Source organism: Chlamydotis macqueenii, chromosome 28 (genome assembly GCF_036417535.1).
Source record: "Chlamydotis macqueenii isolate bChlMac1 chromosome 28, bChlMac1.mat, whole genome shotgun sequence".
In the NCBI taxonomy this organism is placed as follows: Eukaryota; Metazoa; Chordata; class Aves; order Otidiformes; family Otididae; genus Chlamydotis; species Chlamydotis macqueenii.
The window spans coordinates 2,986,672-3,008,943 of NC_141583.1; the positions used below are offsets into that span (position 1 = coordinate 2,986,672).

Here is a 22,272-nt window from a genome sequence, read left to right on the forward strand (position 1 = left end):
CCGCCCCGCCGCGCCCGCCGCGGGGTCCCGCGCTGCCGGTGCCGCTGGCGCCGCCGCCGCCGCCCGGGCCTCGCTGCTCGGCGCGCCGCCGCTCCGGTGCCGCCGGCGCCTCCCCGCTGGCGGCGGGGCCCAGCCTCCGCGCCAGCGCCAGGGCGTGCGCAACAGGCGGGCGCCGGCGGAGCTGCGGGAGCCGGCGAGGGAACGCCACCGGTGACCGAGCGACCGGGGGCGGCGAGCGAGCGCCCGCCCGGGTCCGGGTATGTGCGGCGGGGCGGCGGGCAGGGCGCCCGGGCAAGGGCGTTTGAAGGAAACGTGAGGCGCGGCGACAGCATGGACGCGGCGCCGGGCCGGAGCCCGGAGCCGCGGGAAAAGCCGCCAGTGCTGGACGGGGAGGCGGCAGGTGCGGCCCCGGTTCCGGCCTCGCCGGCGGCGGCGGAACCGATCGCGGCGGAGGGCGAGGCGGCGGCGGCGGGCACGTTCGTGCAGCGGCAGCTCGGGGCCATGCTGCAGCCCGCCGTGAACAAGTTCTCGCTGCGCATGTTCGGCAGCCACCGGGCCGTGGAGATCGAGCGGCAGCGGGTGAAGTCGGCCGGCGCCTGGATCATCCACCCCTACAGCGACTTCAGGTGGGACCCGGCCCCGGCCCCGGCCCCGCTCCGGTCCCGGCCCCGCTCCGGTCCCGGCCCCGCTCCGGCCCCGGCCCCGCCCCGGCCCCGCTCCGGTCCCGGCCCCGCTCCGGCCCCGGCCCCGCTCCGGCCCCGGCCCCGCTCCGGTCCCAGCGCCGCCCCGGCCCCGCTCCGTGCCGCTGTCCGTGGTGCTGAACGCCCGGCCCGGCCCCGCCGCCGGGTCAACAAGTGACGGGCACCGGGTCACCGCCTCGGGCCGGAGGGACGCAGACCGGGTGCCTTCCCTATCTTCGGGCTGTCCCCGCAACTTTCTTCTGCCTCAGCCCCTCCCCGGGGCCCCGCACCCCCGGGGGCTCCCGCCAGACCCGGGGCAGCCCACCCACGCTCTGCCAACCTGGCTCTGGGCCTGCGAAGGAGGAGGGGGCCGCCTGGCTTTGCTTCCTCACAAAGCTTTCACCCCCTTCTCGACCCCGTTTTTAATTTCTGTGTCCAGTGAGGGGCCGCCCTCTCCCCATGGGGATACGGGACCCCACGAGCTGCCCACAGAGCTTGCCCGGCCCGGGCTCCGTCTCCACAACCCAGGCAGCTGCCGGAGGAGGGCAGGGTGCCAAGCAAGGAAGCCAGGCCTGGCTCACTGTGTCACCGGGATCATGGGGAGAGCTCAGGGATGGATGATGTAGGAGGAACTGGGTGTCACGGGGATGTTGAGTCATATAGGGTGGGCTCTCTCTACAGGGGATGAGGCTGCCGAGCAGTCATCTCCCACAGCAAGCTGTGACACGGCCGATGTCCCCAGCCTGCTGAGGCGCCCTGGAGCAGGGCCAGCACCCACCATGGGTCTGCAGCACCTGTAGCCGGCTCCCCTCGCCGCTAGGCCCCAAGCTCCTGCGCACGCCAGCACCCCTGCACGATACCAAGGCCTGCAAGCCCTTAGAGCCCTCGTCCCGGGTAACCCGCCCCAAAGTTTTTGAGCCTGAGCTCTGCGGGAGTGGCTTGCGCAGCAGGTGTCCTGCGCTGAAGGTGACATGAAGCGAGCTGGCAGGTGGACAGCTGGCGGGATTATGCTGGCGTTGATCACATTATGGGGATACATAAAGGCCACCGAGATCAGGGCCCCGCACGTTCAGCCCAACACGGAGTAAAGGACAGGGCCTGCCCAGAAGAGCTTACGCCTAAATCTGAACCAAGAGCTCCTGGAAGATTTGGGCAGCTGCCGGGGGCAGTCAGTTTCCCCACAGCATTTTTTGGGGTGCAGTGTGGGGGTACGAAAGACAACTGCTTGGCCAGGCCAGGCTCCTTCTGTCTGGCCGCTGTCTCCTTGACCCGAACCTTGGAAATTCGTGTCTATAGCCACAAGCAGGGCTGGGGCTAATGGGGGCACCCAAAGGTAAGAGCTGGATTTGCTCTTCCAGGTGCCCTTAGAGACTTTGAGCGCGGAGCCCAGGAGTCCACCAAGCTGTTGCAGGAGCCATTGGCATTACACACATTTGTGTGAAGTTTGAAAACATCCCAGCCATGTTTGCATGTCAATGGGGATGCTGAATTTTGTAGCGTAACCAAATGCTGATCAACTACTGCCCAGTGTCTCTTGGCTTTTCCTCTGAAGTTTCGAAGCTCGTCCACTATCTTAATAGGTGTCCTATAGGCCCTGGGCTCTGTAGCTCCTGCCCAGTCCTTGCGAGCAGCCCCTTTGGGGTTAGATGTGTTCCTCCCACGTTCCCCGTGGTGATGACACTTGTCCATCCTTGCTTGGCTGCTGCCTGGCTCACCCGTGCTACAATCCTGACTGCCTCCCTGGCCCCTGAGTCCCTCAGCCGCCCCACGAGCTCGACACCCAGTTTGCATAACCAGCAAAGCTTATTCCAAATCCTGCTAAGCCAGCCCGAGCGGTGGCAGGGAGCCAGCAGCTGACGGGGAGCCTCCAGGGAGTAAAGCCCACATCCTCCCTGAGTTTTCCACAGGGCAGATGGCAAAATTTGGGGTGGGGGCATACGTGTGCATGCGCTGCCATGGCACAAGGAGAGGGAGGAGCAACAGCCAAGCTCCTTGATCTACAGCCCTGGGACCCTACACACAAAGGAGGACGTTTGCCCCCGCAGACCCTTGGCCCTGCTCTGCCTCAAGAGCTAGTGCAGAATTGCTCCTCTCCGCACACGTATGCTTATGGAAGGGTCTTAGTCATGTGTGTGGGCAGGCACGTGTGCGTATGCATTCTGAGTGCCTATCTCTCTGTGATGTGTTAGGCTCTCTAACTCTGATCCTGGGTTTGTTCTCTAACTGCCTGTGTCCTGCCTCTCCCCACTTCTCCCTGCCCTACTCTGTCCCCCACACTCCCTCCTGCAGGTTTTACTGGGACCTCATCATGTTGCTCCTGATGGTGGGGAATTTGATCATCCTGCCTGTGGGCATCACCTTCTTCAAGGATGAGAACACCCCTCCCTGGATCGTTTTCAATGTGCTTTCGGACACTTTCTTCTTGGCTGATCTGGTGCTGAACTTCCGGACAGGCATTGTGGTGGAGGACAACACGGAGATCATCCTTGATCCTCACACTATCAAAATGAAGTACCTGAAGAGCTGGTTCTTGGTCGACTTCATCTCCTCCATCCCGGTTGACTACATCTTCCTCATCGTTGACCTGGAGACCCAGGTGGATTCTGATGTCTACAAGACAGCCCGGGCCTTGCGCATCGTCCGCTTCACCAAGATCCTCAGCCTGCTGCGCCTGCTGCGTCTCTCACGCCTCATCCGCTACATCCACCAGTGGGAGGAGGTGAGAGAACCCCTTGGGGGTCCAAGGCCCCTGGTCAGGGTCTCGGGCCAGGCCAGGGATTCCTGGCTGTGGGGTACGGCTGACTGGAGAGCGGGGCTTCAGAGGCCCACTCTGGGAAAGAGTTTCTCTGTAGCTCCGCTCCCGCCTCTTCCCCAGATCTTCCATATGACGTACGACCTGGCCAGTGCTGTGGTAAGGATCTTTAACCTCATTGGCATGATGCTGCTGCTGTGTCACTGGGACGGCTGCCTCCAGTTCCTTGTCCCCATGCTGCAAGACTTCCCCGAGGACTGCTGGGTCTCCATCAACCACATGGTGGTGAGTGCCAGGGGCAATGTGGCTGTGCGTCTCCTGGGGGGAGGAAAGGATTTGGTCAGACATCTCATACCTAAGGCTGCCTGGATCCACGTGCTGCGGAGCAGCGTCTCTGGTCACAGCCCTGCAAGAGCAGTGTGGTGGGGTACAGGGAATCTCTGCGTTACCTTCCCATCTCAGCCCACCTTGGCTGCTGCTGGAGTCGGAGCAGCCAGGGGAATCCCTCGTGCCCTGCCAGGAGGGAACAGGGCAGCAGAGCTCATGCCTCCTCCCAGAGCAGGGGCTGGTGCAGGCTCAGGGCTTCACACAGACCCTGATGCCTCCTCCTGGAGCAGAGCTCTGCCTTTTGGGCTTGGACACATCAGGAACCTTTTCCTCACTGGTGCTCTGGGGAGGGGGGACTGGAGGGTTCGGCCCAGCAGCTCCTTCCAGCAGACCCCCCAGCGCCGCTGTTCCCTTGTCTGCAGAACGACTCCTGGGGGAAGCAGTATTCACATGCGCTGTTCAAGGCCATGAGCCACATGCTCTGCATCGGCTACGGCCAACAGGCACCTGAGGGCATGACTGACGTCTGGCTCACAATGCTAAGCATGATCGTGGGGGCCACCTGCTACGCCATGTTCATCGGCCATGCCACTGCCCTCATCCAGTCGCTGGACTCGTCCCGGCGCCAGTACCAGGAGAAGGTCAGCAGGGTGGGGGAACGAGTGCTGAGTACTGGGGGAAGATGCCCTGGCATGAGTGGGTCCAGCTCCAAAACCTGCTGAGCGCGAGCTGCCCTGCCCTGCGGATTCCTGCCCTGATCTCTCCCCTTGCCTCTCAGCCGGGAGTGTGGGACTGGGGTCAGGCTGCCTCTGTGGATAGAGATGCCCCATTCATGATGCTGGGGTTCGCTCTAGCATAGTGAGATCCCATCCCGGCCTCTGCCCTGGGACCCTCTGCACCCTGAGTGCACGGGGGTCCCGTCCTCTGCCCCGGAGGTGGCCTTTGGGACAGGGCCTTGGAGCAGGGGTGCCTGGATCCCAGCTCCGGCAGCAGCTGCTTCTCATCCCCAAGAAGAGGGAAAGCGTTAGCTGGCAGGGCCACGGGCCTCTGGCACGGTGCAGCTTGTTTGAGCGCAGCCCCGTGTGGCTCTGCCTTGTCCCCACAGTACAAGCAAGTGGAGCAGTACATGTCATTCCACAAGCTGCCGGGGGACACACGCCAGCGGATCCACGAGTACTATGAGCACCGCTACCAGGGCAAGATGTTTGATGAGGAGAACATCCTGGGGGAGCTCAGTGAGCCGCTCAAAGAGGTATGGGCAGGCTGGTGACTTGAAGGAGCGGGGCTGGTGCTTACTGGGGTCAGGCTCAGCGACATCTCTGCTGTCCTGCTCCTTGCTCCACAGGAGATCATCAACTTCAACTGCCGCAACCTGGTGGCCAACATGCCCCTGTTCGCCAATGCAGACCCCAACTTTGTGACAGCCATGCTGACCAAGCTGCGCTTTGAGGTCTTCCAGCCTGGGGACTTCATCATCCGCGAGGGGACCGTGGGCAAAAAGATGTACTTCATCCAGCACGGGGTGGTCAGCATCCTTACCAAGGGCAACAAGGAGACGAAGCTGTCTGATGGCTCCTACTTTGGGGGTGAGGCTGGGCTGGGGGACCCAGAGAGCTGCTGAGGGGCAGGGGCCAGGGCATCTCTGATGTTCCTGCCTGCTGCAACTTCTGCCCATCCCCTTTCACCTGGTGCCAGGGGCTTGGCACCCACCTCACACCAGGCTCTGGGGCTCAGGAGTCCACCGCCTCTCTCCTTTCGGGGTACCTTGTCCAGAAGGTTGAATCAGAGCTACCAGCACTCAGAGCCTCGAATTCTGGCTGGCTTAGGCAGAGGGGGCATCCACCCACCCTACCTCTGACCAGAGAGGAGGGCGGTTTATAGGCCACAAGCACGGGTTCTGGACAGAAAAGAGCCAGGTGACTGCAGCAGCTGTGCCCTGGGGTGTCTCCGTGGCTCGGGGAGCCGAGCAGTGCCTGGCTGAGCGCGCAGCCGTGGCTGTCCAAACTCCCGGGTGTCTCTCCTCCAGAGTTGTGCTCTGTGTCCATGCGAGGTGTGGGAGTGCTGGGCAGTCCTGTCCCTGCTCTGGCTGCCGTTATCTGGGGAGGCCGTTGGGAAGGGGATGGATGGCTGTGTCATCCTGACACCCAGACCTGTCTCCCTGCAGAAATCTGCCTGCTGACGCGGGGCAGGCGGACAGCCAGCGTGCGAGCTGACACCTACTGCCGCCTCTACTCCTTGTCGGTGGATAACTTCAATGAGGTGCTGGAGGAGTATCCCATGATGCGCCGGGCCTTCGAGACAGTGGCCATGGACCGGCTGGACCGCATAGGTGAGGAGCATTCCTTGGGCCCACCACCGCCGCCTCTGCACCTGCTCCCAGGGGCCACAGCACCCCAGCCCCGTGGGTGACAGCAGCATGGAGCCCATGGATCACGGCACCCCAGCCCCATGGGTGCCCAGCAATGAGGATGAGGGAGAGGACAGGAAAGGAGCCTGCCTCCAGGTTCCCTCTCTCCTTCCAGGCAAGATACAGGCAGTGCTTTAGGAGAGGCTTCCCAAGGGGGCTCTCACCAAGTCCCCCCATATTTGCCTGGCGTTGGCCAGCTGCTTGTCCTTGCCCTCCTCACCTGCAGAGGACAAGCAGCACCACAGACCCCAGCCCCCAGCCTGGAACCTTTGGAGCCAGGAATCCCCTGTTTTGTCCCTGCTTCTCCCTCTGCCCTGGCCTGAACCCTCCCCAGGGTCTTGCTCCCCGTTGGCATACTGGTGAGGTTTTACCGTCCATTCCCCGCTGCCACCCTGTCCTCCGCGGTGTCCCTGACAGCCAGCACTCCCTGGGTCAGTGACACTTCTGCCTCCCACCCAGGGAAGAAGAACTCCATCTTGCTCCGCAAGCGAGCCGAGCACAGCTCAGGGCCCATGAACAACGAGATGATCCAGCAGATTGTGAAGCACGACCAGGACATGGCCCACAACATCCAGGACCTGCAGCAGATGGCGATGGGCCGGGAGCTGAGTGGCAAGCCAGTGATCTGGGAGCCACTGGTGCACGCGCCCCTGCAGACAGCTGCTGCCACCACCAACGTGGCCATTGCCTTGACTCACCAGCACAGCCTGCAGGCCCACATCTTCCTGCCGCCCTCCTCCATCTCCAGCCCGCTCTCACCCGAGGCCACCCTGCTCACAAAGCAGGTGCGCAGGTCCCAGCCCAGCTTGGGGGGCTCCCGGCCCTCCTCCGTCAGCTCCCCGTCAGGGGCGCAGTCCCACCTCCAGACACCCGCAGCTGGTTCGCCTTCCTCCCCCATGGTCCAGTCCCAGACACCCCTGGAGAGTGGGGGCCAGAGACCAAGCCTTGGGGCGCAGCCCCTGCCACGTGCGGCGCAGAAGGGCGAGCTGCCTGCAGCGGCCAAGCAGCCCCCGGCCAGCGCCCACCCCCAGCTCTCCAAGTCCAGGGGCGCCTCAGTCTCCACCTCGCTGCTGCAGCAGGCGACAGGGGCTCCATCCCCCAGCTCAGAGCAGGCACTGCCAGCCGGGAGAACGCTCCACTACAGCCTGTCCCGAGCCACCGGCTCCCACATCTCTCTTCTGATGCAGCCCCAGCAGCTCGTGAAGCACAGGAGCATCCAGGGCTTCCCTGTGGGGCGGCTCACCCAGGACGTCCGGCTCCTCTCCGCTTCCCAGCCCTCTCTTCCCAATAAAGTGGCCCAGCAAGCCGATGGGGGCTCCTTGCAGCAGGGCAGGAAATCCACAGGGAGCTTGGCCCGCAGATCCTCTCCCTCAGTAGCCGGACTCCTCACCAAGCCATGTCCGGGCGCCCCAGGCCAGCCAGGACCCCCGCAGCAGATGCCTTCCGGATCACTGGTTCAACCCAGCCGCTCTGTGGTGGGAACATCCACCCCGCAGTCCCCGGTCTCCGCATCCAGGCAGGCGGCAGGTCCCTCCCGCAAAGGCTCTGTGGCCTTCAGCCCCGAGGTGGAAACGGGGAAGCCCAAACTCCCGTCCAACATGTGAGAGCCCCCGAGGCAGGAGGGACGCGGGCGCCCCGCCGGCACCAACAGCAGGAGAGGCAGAGCACGTGGCCAAGGTCCCCGGCCCCTGCTGTGTCAGAGGGAAGATGAGGTGAGACGCATCACCTGCGGATGTGGACTGGCCGCTCCGGGCGTGCAGGCACGGCAGGGACGGATGTGGGGCAGCTCCAGAGCTGGCCCAGCTGGATGAGGAGGGGGCTCGGCCGACTGCCCCAAGGGGGGAACCCTGCCCCAACCCTCCCCTCCTTGCTCCATCACCGTCTGTCCTCACTCCTGCCCTCTTGAAGGCAGCAGGACTGGTCAGAGCCCTTGCCCAAACCCCAGCCTCCCTGGGCGGCTCCCCACAAATGCTCCTTGGGGACCAGATCCCCTGGCACTCTGCCCTTATGCCCCATGGCCTCTCCTTGAGGCCAGGCCGGTGCTGGCAGCTCCTCCAGCCTTGTCCTCTGGCGGCAGTGGCCGCCACACACCCGCCTTGATCCCCAGAAAGCTCTGCCTTTGCTTTTTGGGAAAGGAGGAAGAGGCAGCCCCCCGGGCCTGCTGGCAAGGGCAGAGTGAGGGGGCTGAAGCCTGTGGCAGGGTCTCCCCGGGCAGGCAGAGCACTGGCACGTCCCTTGGGACTCGGTGCCGGGACCTGGGGGTCCAGGGCAGGGTCCCCCTGGTATGATGAGTGCCTGCTGCACAGCCTGCGAGGGTCTATCCCCAGCTTGGGGGTGCATCTCGCCTTGGAGGTGCTGGGTCCCTGCAGGGTTGGGCAGGGCTCTGCCCCCCCGCACGTGGGTGCTGCGGCCTGGACCCTTGCCGTGCTCCGGTGAGGGGGCAGCCTGGGGGGGACCCGGCTGCCTGTGGCTCCCTGGAGGATGCTGAGCTTGGCTCTGCTCCCCTCCCTGTCCTGTGCTGCGGTCCTGTTTCCGGATTGCCTGGAGATGCCAGTCACCGGCGCCGTGGCGAGCAAAAGGGTGTCGTGAAGAGATGCCGACCCCAGGCAGCGCCTGGCTGGTGCGCGGGGCTGTGAGGCTGCCTCTCCTCGCCCTCCTGGATCTCCGGGTGGGAGGCCGGGGGCCTGGGGTCCAGTGGCCACCCTGCGCTGCCTCTCCAGAGCCGGTAGTCAGCAATGTGCGTTCGAGTTGTGGCTCTGCCGAGCAGCTGAGCTCTGCTTACAGTGTTGCTTTGGGCCAACCGTGTTAAACAGTCCTGGTTAGAGTAGTGTCCCCTCCCGACCCCGCCGCACTGCGCAAGCTGCTTCCCACTACTGGAGTCAGGAACCGTGGCTTGTGTCATGCTCCAGGGCTCAGCTGCGGCCAAGAGGGGCCCGCCAGACCCCCCCGGTGCAGCAGACGAGGATCTTGTTCCAGGCTTGAACTTCTTGAACTGAGGTCTTCAGTTCTCCCCCTTTGTGTTTTGGGGCGTTGGGACCGGTCCAGAGCGCAGGGCTGCGTGGGGAGCAACCCAGCAGCAATCCTGGCAGCGTGTCCCTTGGAGGGGATGTCCAGCACTGCCTTTTCTTTTTTCCACGTACTTCAACCCCTCCTCTGCCCAGCCCCAGGTCCCGCTCCATCCCCATGGTCGATGTCTCCCCGGCAGCCCTTTGGGAAGGGGTCTGCAGCTGAGCCGCCTAGTCAGATGTTCCCGGGCTGTGTTTACACTGCGTGATGTAGATGTTTTAGCAGTCATCCTAGGTGTCCCGCGCCACAGAACACATGGGCCGGCCCGGACGGCACCGAGCATCACTCTGCTTCTGCCGGCTGCGCCACCGGCGCGCCCTCCCCACGCCACAGCCCCGTGCCGGGAGCCAGAGCCACCCTGTGCTCCAGATCCCTGCCTCGGCTCATGGCCCCAGCACCCCATCCCGCCGCAGAGGCAAGAGGGGTGGCTGGAGGGGCCAGGGGTGCCGGCCGTGCCCGCACGTGTCTCTGCGGCACGTGTGGGCACAAGTCTAGCCACCAAAGACCATGATCCTTCACTCTCGCACTCATGGCAGTCGATGTACAGAGCTTGTAGTTTTCATATTGCAGAGAATTTAAAAGCGTTTTTTAATTTTTGGTCGTTGTACATAATGGATTTAAATAATAAAGAGAGATTCTGAGCTGGTCTGGGGGAGCCTGCTTCAGCGCTGCCCGCTGGCACCCTAGCACCCGCCCGTGAGGACAGGATGGGGCCGGGGGGGGGGGATGCCACAGTCACCCTCCTGCTTAAAAGCTGAATCCGATTCTGGCCCTCCCCTGAGCCGGGAACAGCCAGGGCACCGTTGGGTGCCCATTGAGGGGCCTCTCTCCGGCCCCGCATACCCCGCAGAGTGCAGTGGGACCCCAAAGGCAACAGGTCCCCTCCCACCCTCCCTGGCCCTCCAGGCCCCGGCAGATTAACGTTTAATCTTTGGTTATTTTCCCCTTCCATCTCCCTTCCATTTATTAACCTGGGGGGAGGGGGAAGTTTGATACCGCCTGATTGCAGAGCAGACTCTAGGCATTAACTAGATTAAATGAAGGTCATGCAGCGCGAGATGGGCTGGGGTGCCCGCGCCGTGGCAGTTCATGGTACGCAGCCCCAGCGGGGTCTAGGGGCACGGTTTTGCTCTGACTGCACCCTTCCCCAGCAGCTCCCGCCTCCGCACCCCGGTGCGGCGTGAGCAGGATGGGAACACAGGCAGCTGCCCCGCCGTGCCTGGCTGGATGTCCCCACATTGCAGGGCTGCGTCGCCACAGGACACCCCTGCCCACGGGACGCCGGTGGCAGCCCCACCATCAGCAAGAATTAGGCTCTGTGACACGCACTGCGATCAGAGCTGATTAGCAGGTTTCTTTCTAATTTGATTATTTCAGATTACACCGACGCCAGCCTGATTAAAAGCATGCGTGGCCTAACGGTCCCCTGGCCCAGCATCCTGCTGGAGGCCCAGGCCTGGCTTTGCCCGGCCAGCAAGCCACTCAGCAGCGCACGCGCCACGGCTGCCAGAAGCATGAAGAGCGTTTTCTTGGAAACACAATTCCAGGCCGCACGGCTCACGCCCGGCTGCGATTTTCCCCCGTCTGCAGGGCTGGGCTGCTCGGCACCCACCGCGACTAGGGCTGGGGCAGAGGCGAAGGGGACCTGCCGGCTCCTGCCATGTCCCGGGGCGAGGCCGAGCTCTGCTGCGTGCCCGGGCGATGGCAGAGCCCCGAGCAGCCGCCAGTGGCCTGGCCCCTGCAGATCCCCTGGCGATGGCGGGTGCAGGATTAGCAGGCAACAAGGCAGAGCTTGATTAAAGCGGGGTTAGCCGAGATTAGGGGATTACGGCGGATAAGCGAGAGATTGCCAATCAGCGGCGCGGGCACTGGGGAGAGAGCCGGGGGGCCAGCGGCCGCGACCCCGCAGCCCCGCGCGGGACGGGCGCCACCGCAGAGCTGCGCGCACCGCGCGGCCGCGGCCACGGGCGGGGTGACGGCAGCGCCGGGTTCCCACCCGCAAGCAAAGGTGCGTGGAACACCCCGCCGGCACCGCACCTCCCGTTACACTGCACAGCGTGCCCGCACCCCCCAGCCGCCTGCACCCCAACACGCACCTGCCCTCCCCAGCTGCCACCATCCCCCCATGCACCCCCATCTGCTTGCACCCCCCCTCCGCTGCCCGCACCCCTCCATTCACCGCATGGCTGCCCGCACCCGCCCCAGCTCCCCTGCACCCCCACGTCCTCCCCAACTGCCCTGTACCCCCCATGCACCCACCAGCTGCCCGCAGCTCCCCAGCTGCCTGCACCCCCCCCCCAGCTCCCTGCACCCCCCCTCCAGCTCCCCCGCACCCCCACATCCCCCTCCCCGCTCCCCGCCCCGGGCTGTGCTGCGCCCCCGCGCTCCGGCCGGGCCCTCGCTCCATTCTCCTCACCAATCGGACGGCTCGGTCCCGCCCTCCCCGCGCTCCTACTGGCTCGGCCTCCTTGGGCTCATCCTCATACGATGGAGCGGACCAATGAGCGCGAGCGCCAGCGGCAGCTGGCGGCTGGCTCCGCCTCCGCGCGGGGTACGCTGGGGGTTGTAGTACGACGGCGGCGAGGCGCCCGCTGTTCCCACGGTCTTGGACTACGCGTCCCGGCGACCCCCGCGCCCGGGCACAGCCGAGCGACCCAAAAGGCCCCGGGGGCGCCGGCGGCCGGGAGCGCTCAGGGGGCGCGGCGGCGTTCGGCTGCGCTCTCGGTGACCATGAGCGGCAGCGGGGTGCGGGCGGTGGCTGAGCGGGAGGAGTTCGTGGGCTTCTTTCCGCAGATCGTCCGCGACCTGACGGAGGGCGGCCTGGGGCACCCGGAGGTGGGCGAGGCCGTGGCCCGGCTGAAGGAGGTCAGGAAGGCCCCGGCTGCCCGGGGGGGTTGCCCGCTGCCCCAGGGGTGGGGGTCGCCCGCTGCCCGCCGTTCTCCGCCCGCAGGTGCTGGAGTACAACGCCCCGGGCGGGAAGTGCAATCGTGGGCTGACGGTGCTGGCCGCGTTCCGGGAGCTGGCGACCCCCGAGCAGCAGGACCCGGAGAGCCTCCGCTGCGCCCTGGCCGTCGGTTGGTGCATCGAGCTGGTGAGAAACGGGGGCCGGGGGGGGGGGGGGGCGGACCGTGGAGACCCCCGGCCCTAACCCTGCCTCTCACAGTTCCAGGCCTTTTTCCTAGTGGCTGATGACATCATGGACGCGTCCCTCACCCGCCGAGGACAGCTCTGCTGGTACAAGAAGGTGGGAGCGTTTGGGAGGCGGCTGTGGGGCTGAGTGTGGGGGTCCCGCGGGGTCTGGGTGCTTTGTGACACCTCCTCACCCTCCTGGTGCAGGAGGGGATCGGTCTGGATGCCATCAACGATGCATTCCTCCTCGAGTCCTCTGTCTACAGGCTGCTGAAGAAGTACTGTGGGGGGCGCCCCTACTACCTGCATCTCCTGGAGCTTTTTCTGCAGGTGAGCCTGGCCCCTACGTCCCACTCCTCCCACAGATTTGCCTTGGGTCTGGGCTGCTCGTGGACATTTGACACAGTGTGTGGATCTCGGGCTGTTCCTGAAGTTCCTGGCCGTCCTGCCAGGCAGGCCCCCTTCCTTCGGACTTGGAGAGGAACCCAAAAGGGGCCTGGATTTGGGGTTTTCTCTGTGCTGTGGGGACTTCCCTGGGGAACTGCAAGAATAAATCCTTTCTTTCCTTTTCAGACTGCCTACCAGACTGAGCTCGGGCAGATGCTGGACCTCATCACTGCTCCTGTTTCCCAGGTGGATTTGAATCGCTTCAGTGAGCAGAGGTGAAGAGACAGAAGGGGATGGGGATACCAGGGTGCAGGGTGTCTCTGCATTCAGTCCCTCCCAGACTGTGTCAGGGAGACAGCTGGCTTGCTGCAGCACTGCTGTCGTCTGCCAGGCTTTGGGGAGCGAGTCTTGCTCTCGCTGTCAGAGCCTGGGAGCTGCTTTGGAGGGAAATGCTGCTTTTCTCCTGCTGGCTCCGATCAGCAGAGCCCTGCTGGGAGGGGAAGGCCTGGGCTTTGTCACTGAGCATGGTTCCTCCGCTGCAGGTATAAGGCGATTGTTAAGTACAAGACGGCATTCTACTCCTTCTACTTGCCCGTGGCTGCTGCCATGTACATGGTGAGTTTTACGGAGGTGGCCTGAGAAGAGGCAGACCCCTCAGTCTGAGGCTGTTGAGGAGGGCAGGGGATTCAGGAGAAGGTAAGGGTGGAAGGTGGGTTCTGGAGGGCTTTATTCCTTTTTCCACTTCTTAGACTGGTATTGACAGTAAGGAGGAACATGACAACGCCAAAGCAATCTTGCTGGAGATGGGTGAATTTTTTCAGATTCAGGTAGGAGGTGGCTCCCTGTCCCTCAGTGCTTGTCAGATGCTGATCGTGGCGCTCAGGAGTTCCCGTCTTTGTACAGGATGATTACCTGGACTGCTTCGGGGACCCTGCGCTGACGGGGAAGGTTGGCACTGACATCCAGGACAACAAGTGCAGCTGGCTGGTGGTGGAGTGTCTGCGTCGGGTCACGCCAGAGCAGAGGCAGATCCTGGAGGTAACATCACCAGGCTGACAGAAACCCCCTGAAGACGGGGGGAGGAGAGGTGGTGTGGACTCCCTCACTGAGGATGTGGTGGAGAGGGAGCGTAATGTGCACCTGAAAAGCCAGATGCTGCCCTGTGTAGCTGCGCCGAGCCACTGCCTGGCTGGGAGAAGGGTTGGTGGTTGTGACGGTGGCAGGGAGAACGAGAGGTGACTCCTGCCATGCTTGGAATGAGCAGCTGCGGCAGGGGCTGTAAGCTGGACCTCAGCCGGATTTGTTCTGGTGTTTTCTCAGGAGAACTATGGCTGTAAGGAGCCCGAGAAGGTGGCAAAGGTGAAGAAGCTCTATGAGACTCTGGGCATGAGGACTGCTTTTCAGGAGTACGAGGAGAGCAGCTATGGGCGCCTGCAGGAGCTGATCAAAAAGCATGCCAACCGCCTCCCCAGGGAGATCTTCCTTGGCCTAGCTCAGAAGATTTACAAGCGACAGAAGTGACACGGAGCCTGGCCCTGGCCAGCTTGGGGAGGGTGGTGGCATTTGTGTCCCCCTGACCCGTAGCTGCCTGCAGCTCGTCCCTGCCCCACTGTGCTGTGGGTCTCCGGGGCTGGGGTGGGGGGGCTGCGATGGGCGTGGGGCAGCGGTAGAGCAGCTGCCAGCATTTGTGTCAATAAACCTTAAATTATTGCGAGCGTGTCACTGCCTGGTGTGATGGGAGACGGGACTGGACCGGGGAGGGGGGGGATGCCAGCACCTCCGGTACTTTCCTGCTGCAGAGCGGGGCGGGGGCGGGGGGGGAGACGGGGACCGGAGCCCCGCCCCCGCCGTCTCCCGGGAGGGGCGGGGCCAGGGCGGCTGCCGGGCGGGGCGGGGGCTCCTCCCCTTCCCCCGCCAGCCGCATTCGCCGCCGCAGCGCGAGGAGGTGAGCGGGGCTTGGGGTGGGGGGGCGGCCGGTTCGGGCCCAGCGGCGGGGCGAGAGCCCGGCCCGAGCCGCCCGGGGCGGCGGTGAGCGCCCGGGGCCGGGCACGGCCCGAGCGATGCGGCAGCCTGCAGCGCTGCTCCCCTGCCCTGGAGATGCTGCTTCCCTCGGCCAAGCGCTCCCCGGCCGGGCTTTCAAGGGCGTTTTCTCCTTTGTGCCATCTCTGAGATGCTCCCGGCCCCAGGGGGACTCAGCCCGGTTGCTGCGGGTGTCTTGGACTGGCCGCAGCCCCTGCGTGGCCGGACAGCCCCGAGCAGAGTAGGGAGCCGTGGGGCAGCGCCTCTTTGCTAGATGTGTTCCTGTCTCTGAAGCCACAGACTGTCATCTCCGTCCAGTGACCTTGCCTGGTCCCCTGCAGTCAGCCCTTCCCTGCTCGGTGCCTGCTGCAAGCTCCCTCTCATCCCATCCCGTTCCTCTCCAGGTTTGTGCTGCTGTGTTCTTCCCCCCCCCACCTCCGCCAACTCAAAGGGTGTTTTGACGTTTGCAGGGAGCTGGATGGTCTGAAGAGAGGAGCTGTGGCGCTCTCCAAGGAGCCCCAGCGCTACTGGTGAGGCAGCATCATGCTGGCTCCTAAGAAAGGCCTGCTGTGCAACCTGAACCACATCCATCTGCAGCACGTCTCCCTGGGGCTGCACCTCTCCCGGCACCCAGAGCTCCAAGAAACCTCTGGCTGCATGGGGGGAGGAGACCAGAGCAGCTGCAGCGACTGCCCGGAGAACTGTGAGCAAGTAGATGCCAATTCCAACAATCCCTCCTTGAAATGCCGGTGTTGTGAGTCCCACACTCAGCAGCTGGTGACACTGGGTCTCCACAACCAGGCAGCTCAAGAGGATTTCCCCTGCCTGCATGCAGGGGAGGAGGTGACTTCCCCTTGTGATCTGGCTTCCTCCTCCTCCTCCTCTGTCAGTAGCTGCTCAGATTTCAGCCTGGATGACTCCCCGGTCTCTGTGTACTGCAAGGGGTTCTCCAGAGAAGGGTCCCAATCCCCTGAAAACCAGCCTACCATCATTCCTGTACAAGATGCCTGGGATGACCAGTTGCTGGCTGACCAGGGTGGGATGCTTGATGGAAGAGATGCCGACCTCAACCCACCAGAGCCCCAGAGACCAGACACCCTGGCTGGAGAGAGCCTGGACAGCCTCTCCAACAGCAGCTCACTTGACTCCCAGTACCATGAGACCTCTCCCATTATGGTGGTGCGGGAGCCCACCAGCGTCTGCGCCAACCTAGACCCCAACTGCAACTCCCTCCCCAACCCCGACGCCACACCTGTGGCTCTGCCTGTGCCGAGATGGTGGGGTCCCAGTCTGGGCAGCGTTCCTGAGCTGCGACCTCGGGCTGGCAGCGTCCCCCCGCCTGTGCCCCCCCGTCCCCGGAGACGGCTGCAGGTTCTCAATGGGCAGAGGGCAGAGCAGCCGCTCCTGCCCCTGCAGCCGGAACCCAGCTCGAGTGACCTCTGCAGAGACGTGGGCAAGAAGACCATCACCTCCTTCCACGAGCTTGCCCAGAAGAGGAAGAGGAACGTTGCCGGGCCTGCTCTTGCCCAGGCCAGGGCTGACCGAAGTGACTGGCTGATCGTATTCTCACCAGATACAGAGCTGCCACCCCACAGCCAGCTTCTCTCCAGCGCTGCAGGCCAGGAGCCAGCTGGGCCCCAGCACGAGTGGCCAGCAAGGCCGCCCAGCTCCAGGCAGAGAGAGGTGACCACATTCAAGGAGCTGCGGTACCGCAGTGCCTCCAACAAGCCCAAGGGCCAGCCGGCCAGTGAACAGGCAGAGCCAGTGGCACCTCAGCACCCCTCCGCGCCCCTTGGGATGGTGGCAGGTGGTGACGGCTCAGGCTGGGTGCCACCTGTGCCTTTGGGGGGATGCTTGCCAGCACCCACGGAAAGCCACCAGTTGAAGAGGAGATCCCGACCGGGACTGCAGCCCATTGAGGAAGGACAGCCGGGGGACGCAGAGGAAGAGGGGCTGCCACCGCAGAGCTGCCTCCCAGGAGAGAAAGGGCTGGGGTCCGGCTGCGGTAAAGACGCCCGGGTTGGGAGGTGTGGGGAGCCTGGCGGGGACCCCTGGGTGCCGGGGGCGCTGGAGAGAGGAGACGAGACCGGCAAGGAGGGTAAGAGTTCGGGTCCCCTCGGGGCTGGCTGCAGGGGTGTCACTCTTTCGGGGCAGGGCAGCGGGTTGCGCAACCCGGAGCGGGTGCGTGTGGCAGCGGCTCCTCGCTGCCTGGTGCCAGCGGCTTCCGTGTCCCTGTGCCGGGCGGAGGCCGAGGGGCTGCTGCCGCCCTCCACCGCGACGCGAGGCCCGGGAGGGGCTGGGGGCTGCGGCCGGCCCCCGCCGAGGCCTCCCCCTCCCCCTCCCTCTCCTCCCCATCCCCGCCCTGCCCGCGGGCTCCCTCCGCGCCCTTCCTCTTCCCCCGGGCCCGGCCCGGCCCGCTCCGCCCTTCGGCCTGCCGCGGCCTCCGGTTCCATGGGCGAACGCGGCCCGGCGGGGCCCGGCGGTGAGCGGCGGTCGAGCGGGGCCCCTCGCGGCGAGCGCGGCCCGGGCCCCGCGGGGCCGGCGGCGGGGGTGCGCGGCCTAGGCCTCCCGGGCAGCCGCTGACCCCCGCCGCCCTCCTCTCTCCAGCCAGGCCCTCGCTGTCTGCCGCTGCAGCCGCCCCGGGCGCGGCCCGGCCTGGCGCGGGGAGCGCGGAGGGAGCCCGCCGGCCCCGCGGAGAGCGGCAGAAAGGTAACGGCCCGCTCCGTGCCGCCCCCGCCGAGCGGGGCTCCGGGACCTGGCGGGGGCGGGCGGAGACCCCTGGGGCCTGGGGAGGTGTCAGGGGCCCGGCCCCGCGGCGGGGGCGGGGGGTGGTGGGCCCGGCTGGTGCTGGTGCTGGGGCAGGGGCAGGGGCAGGGGCAGGGGCAGGGGCAGGGGCAGGGGCAGGGGCAGGGGCGGGGGCAGGGGCAGGGGCGGGGGCAGGGGCAGGGGCAGGGGCAGCGCTGCCCGTCGCAGGGCCCGCCCCGCCCGGCTCTCGGCAGATGGTGCTGTCGAGCCGGAGAACGGGGTGGGGCCGCCCCGGCATCTTGAAAGCACTTCGAGGGGGCTCCTGCCCAGGCCTCCCTCCCCTTGGAAACGGTGGATCCTTCATCCCTGCATCCGAGCGCTGCACGTTCCCATGGCAACAGCCTGGGATGCTCCGTTACCCTGGGCTTCCCTGGTGCCTGCCTGCTCCTCCCCGGCTCCTCCAGGACTTGATGTCCAAGCTGCTGCTGGCTGTGGCCGTGGCCAGTGCGGTGCCCATGGGCTGAGGGAGATGCTGCTGTGGGGGTCCGGTGCCACGTCGACATCTTTCTTTCAATTGTCCGACAGCCCTGCTGATCGCCGTCAGCACTGCCGTGGATAAGATTATTGCCCACTTCAGCACCGCACGGAACCTGGTGCAGAAGGTGAGGGTCTGGGCTGAGGCTCTGGCCAGGCTGGGGTGGGCAGGAGTGAGGGCGGACCATGCAGGCTTTGGGAGCTCCAGGAGAAGGATCCCACCATCCCTCCCTGCAGGCTCAGGTGCTGCTGTTCCCCTCCCTCTCCTCTCCTTGTGCCTCCCTACTTCAGGCCCAGCTGGGAGACAGCCGCCTCAGCCCAGATGTGGGTTACCTGCTGCTGCACACCCTCTGCCCGGCGCTCTATGCCTTGGTGGAGGACGGACTGAAGCCGTTCCAGAAGGATGTTATCACAGGCCAGAGGAAGAATTCCCCCTGGAGCGTGGTGGAAGCCTCCGTGAAGACAGGTTGGTGTGAGGGAACAAGTTTCTGGAGATCAGTATCTCAAGGTGCCTGGAGCCCTTCTCCAGCCCGGGCTGGGGGAGGACGTGCTCCCACAGCAGTGACTGTCTGTGTTGTGTGTTTCACAGGCCCCAACACCCGCTCTCTCCACTCCCTGTGCTGGCACGTGGCCGGGCTGGCCCCTCTCAGCAGCACCAGACAGAAGTTTCATGCGTTTATCCTCGGCCTTTTGAAGTGAGTGTTGGCCCTGCTGGCCCAGGCTGTCCTTGCTGTGGTGGCAGGTTGGAATAGAGTCCCAGGAGCTCTGACTTGGGTTCCCTTTGTCTTGTTTAGCATGAAGCAGCTGGAGCCGTGGATCTCTCACCTGCAGAAGAGCCCAGGTAAGGACATCGTGCCCAGGAGCTCCCCACCCAAGTCCTCTCCTACTTGCCAGGGTGATAATCTCATACCTGTTCCAGCAGCAATGCTTGGCTGGGATTTCCGTAGTGGGTAAGGGCATAATTTTCCATGGTGCTCTTTCACTACAGCTCTCATCGGAAGCCCGTCTGACCTGCGAGGACAGACCAGCTGGCCCTGGGAGGGGTGTGTGGGCAAGGGCAGGGCATTTTGCAGCTGTCCAGTGCTGTCTGTGTCTTGTAGGTATAATCTCCGTGATGTATTCACCCACGGCCTTCTTTGCCCTGAGCCAAGGCCCTCTTCCCCACCTCGCTGATGAACTGCTGCTGCTCATCCAGCCCCTCTCAGTGCTGACTTTCCACCTTGACCTGCTCTTTGAACACCACCACCTCTCTGTGGATATAAGACCCTTGTCCCGTCGGCTGGAGTCACCCCTCTCTCCTGCCCATCACTCCCCTCCAGTTTGGGGGGCGGCACAGCCTTCTCTGGAAGGCCAGAGCAGTGCTGTAGGGGCAAGCCTGGAAGATGAACTCCCTCCCGATACTTTGGAGAGCGCAGCTGGTGCAGAGGGCAGCACAAGGTCCCTGTCCCAAGCAGCAGTGCATGGGCTGGTCCCTGGCCACCAGGTCGGGGCTGCCCTCCAGCAGACCTTCCAGCATGTGCTGCGGTGGGGCGACCAGCTCAGTCGCACTTTGCTGGGAGCTGCAAGCTCCCCGGAGCCCCACGGGCCCGAGGCAGGCCCTCAGGCTGCCGGGGCTGGCCTCAGTGGCTCGTGGGGCCAGCTGAGCCAAACCTCCAGGATTTACACTGCTCCTAGCAAGGAAAAGTTTCCCTTCGTCTGGTGGACAAAGCTGTGGATGGCAGCAGGAGATTCGAGCCCCGGCCAGGCTGCGCGACCCCAGACATCGGTGAATGAGCCCAAAGGCACGGAGCTCCAGCTCCTTCAGACCAAAGCTGTCCCTGAACTCTCCAGTCCAAAGCCCAGCAGCAGTGCTGACACCTCTGAGACCTCTTCCCCTGAAGACCTCATCCTGCCCGCTGGAGCACCCACCAAGCCAGATGATCCTGCTGCTGGAGAGAAACGCCTGGCTGCTTCCCCAGAGCCTTGTGCGAACAGGAACTGGGCAGCACCTTCTGACCCAGAGGCGAATGGTCCTCCTGGTCCTGACAAGGGCAGCTGGCTGGGCCGGCTCTTTGGAGCCACCAGCCCCTCTGCCAGGAGCTCCTCTCCCAGTCCTGACACCGTCTCAGCTAGGTCCAGGTGAGCCCCATCTTGGGCAGGCAGGGTGGGGGAAGCGGCGTGTGCTGAGGAAAGTTTTTTTTCTCTTAGGCAACAAATAGAGAACACACCATGGGGCTTGCTGGCCTCGTGGAGTGTCTTGTACTGCCAGGTTTTGTGCTGCTGAGGTTAGCGCGTGGCCCAAGTGCTGCTGCCGTGGCATTGCATCAGTCTGTTAGAGCAGCAGGAGCTCACACTAGAGGCTGGGTGGGCCCTTGTCAGCTCCCAGATCACCAGAATAGTCTGATCAGGATGGCTGGGAAAAGGCTTCCCAGACGAGCTTGTGGCTTCTTTTGCCTTGTGGCAGGAGACCTTCTAGCTGGCTGTCCCCCAGCGCCCGTGTCCTGGCCGTGGTGGTGAAGGGCCTGGCGTCTGAGAAGACCCACGCTCAAGAACTGCCAGGGAGGAGCACATCTGACTCACCCCAGCCCCACAGGTGATGCAGGGCACTGTCGTGTTTGGGGCTGGAAAGCTGGTGGTGGGTTTTTCTTGGGGGAGGAAGCAGGGGCTGTTTCCGGACACAGCCTGTATCCTACATCACTTACATCTTACACCACTCCTTGTTGCTAACTTGCACTTCGATTGCCCTCCCCTCCACCCCCCCACCCCGGGGATTCCCCTGTCTCCTGCTGAGCTTTGGATGAACCTGTGTATCTGCCTAGGAAAGGCGTTTTCCCCAGACCTTTCTGGGGGAATTTGGAGCGTTTTCTCTCTCTTGTGTGCTTTCTGGATTTATGGCAGCTTGGTTGGAGCAACCATGGGGCAGCTCTGACCAAATTGTGGCAGGTCAGAAAAGCTGTAGGAGTCCGTCTGCCGTTGTGCAGTGTCTGCCCAAGCAAGCACAGCGGGCGAGGGGCTGTGCCACACCACGTTCACCCATCTCCCTCCTCCCCAGCCCTGACCTAGCTCTCCCCGCTACGCCTGCACAAGAGCTGTGCATGCTCTGTGTGGTGGGATTGTTTTGTGATGTGGCTTTCTTGATCAAATCCATTGTCTGATGGCACAGCATCACACATGAGCATGAAAACCTCTCCAAAGTCCTGTGGGAGCCTCGTGGTTGCTGGGGAGGTGAATCCCCGATGGCATTTGTTGTGCAGGGCAGTTCGGGCGCTGTGTGACCACAGGGGTAGTGCCGATGGTCACCTGAGCTTCCAAAAAGGGGACATCCTGCAGCTGCTCTCCACGGTGGATGAGGACTGGATCTGCTGCTGCCATGGAAACAGCATTGGCCTAGTTCCTGTTGGATACACATCCCTAATTTTGTGAGGAGGTGCAGAAGACCTGAGGAAGCAGCTGTGCTTGCTGAAGCAGGTGCCACCTCCGGGAAGGACCCTCTCCTCCACGTCTTTATCACCTTTGGAGCTTCACCGCTTTGGGGCGGGCAGACCTGCCGGGGACCCTGCCCTGGGGCCCATTGCTGCTGCTCATTCACATGACATTGCCATCTGCCATGGGTGCGTCCCACGAGCCACCACTGTGTGTACCTGCCACACTTCACTGTGGCTCCTGTTTGGGATCTGCTTTTGCTCGTGTTTCCTCAACCACTGCCCACGGCTGTGCTGGGAAGGGAAGGACCCTGTCCCTGGGTGTTACGCAGACTCCTGGATGTTGTCTCTGTGCCGTCGAGTCCTGCTCCACCCCAACACGTGCCCTGCTTTGCCCTGCGGCCAGGGCTGGTGGCCTAGGCCAGCCCCAGCTGCCGCTGCACAGTCCCAGCACTCTGTAAATAGTTGTAACCACAGGAACAAGATTATTCCAGGGTGGGGGGAAGCTGGAAATAAAGGTTGTGATGCATGTGTCCACATGTGTGAATGGATCATTGAGGCTGGAAGGGGCCACATGGCCGGATCCTGTGTGGGTGGCCTGGGCTGGTGCTGTGTCTTCAGTGAGTAAATGCAGGCACATGCCAGGGCCTCAGCGCCCCACAGCCAGATACCAGCTGCAGAGCCCAGTAAGGTGCCATGCCCTGGCAGAAAGCGCCCAGTCTCTTACACAGTGTAGGAAGCAGCAGCTGCGGGCACCCAGAGGCAGAAATAACCCCACAGAAGTGTGCGTCTCTCTGACCAGCTGCTGAGCAGCCCCACGAGATG

The 22,272-nt window shown here is 64.1% G+C and overlaps 3 protein-coding genes across 4 annotated transcripts; all 3 read left to right on the forward strand.

The window, feature by feature from the left end:
• The first annotated feature begins 69 nt into the window (after nucleotides 1-69).
• Nucleotides 70-8,384, forward strand: HCN3 (hyperpolarization activated cyclic nucleotide gated potassium channel 3). The gene is made up of 8 exons (XM_086768353.1): nucleotides 70-626; nucleotides 2,970-3,399; nucleotides 3,556-3,717; nucleotides 4,182-4,400; nucleotides 4,865-5,011; nucleotides 5,105-5,345; nucleotides 5,924-6,088; nucleotides 6,626-8,384. Exons 1-8 carry the CDS (start codon nucleotides 331-333, stop codon nucleotides 7,768-7,770), a joined length of 2,805 nt encoding a protein of 934 aa, XP_086624479.1. The 5' UTR covers nucleotides 70-330; the 3' UTR covers nucleotides 7,771-8,384.
• A 3,501-nt stretch (nucleotides 8,385-11,885) lies between these two features.
• Nucleotides 11,886-14,459, forward strand: FDPS (farnesyl diphosphate synthase). 2 transcript variants are annotated; one of them, XM_086768282.1, is made up of 9 exons: nucleotides 11,886-12,097; nucleotides 12,183-12,323; nucleotides 12,396-12,476; nucleotides 12,569-12,691; nucleotides 12,935-13,023; nucleotides 13,291-13,363; nucleotides 13,498-13,575; nucleotides 13,652-13,786; nucleotides 14,069-14,459. In XM_086768282.1, exons 1-9 carry the CDS (start codon nucleotides 11,963-11,965, stop codon nucleotides 14,267-14,269), a joined length of 1,056 nt encoding a protein of 351 aa, XP_086624408.1. In that variant the 5' UTR covers nucleotides 11,886-11,962; the 3' UTR covers nucleotides 14,270-14,459. The 2 variants fall into 2 exon arrangements, with proteins under 2 accessions (XP_086624408.1, XP_086624409.1); XM_086768283.1 differs by lacking the exon at nucleotides 11,886-12,097 and having other exon boundaries at nucleotides 12,213-12,323; nucleotides 12,415-12,476.
• A 193-nt stretch (nucleotides 14,460-14,652) lies between these two features.
• Nucleotides 14,653-21,982, forward strand: RUSC1 (RUN and SH3 domain containing 1). Its single transcript, XM_086768432.1, has 10 exons — nucleotides 14,653-14,693; nucleotides 15,172-16,865; nucleotides 17,375-17,476; nucleotides 18,098-18,174; nucleotides 18,338-18,512; nucleotides 18,636-18,741; nucleotides 18,841-18,887; nucleotides 19,147-20,164; nucleotides 20,490-20,618; nucleotides 21,280-21,982. The coding sequence occupies exons 2-10, from the start codon at nucleotides 15,311-15,313 to the stop codon at nucleotides 21,446-21,448; spliced, it is 3,378 nt and encodes a 1,125-aa protein (XP_086624558.1). The 5' UTR covers nucleotides 14,653-14,693; nucleotides 15,172-15,310; the 3' UTR covers nucleotides 21,449-21,982.
• Nucleotides 21,983-22,272: the final 290 nt, after the last annotated feature.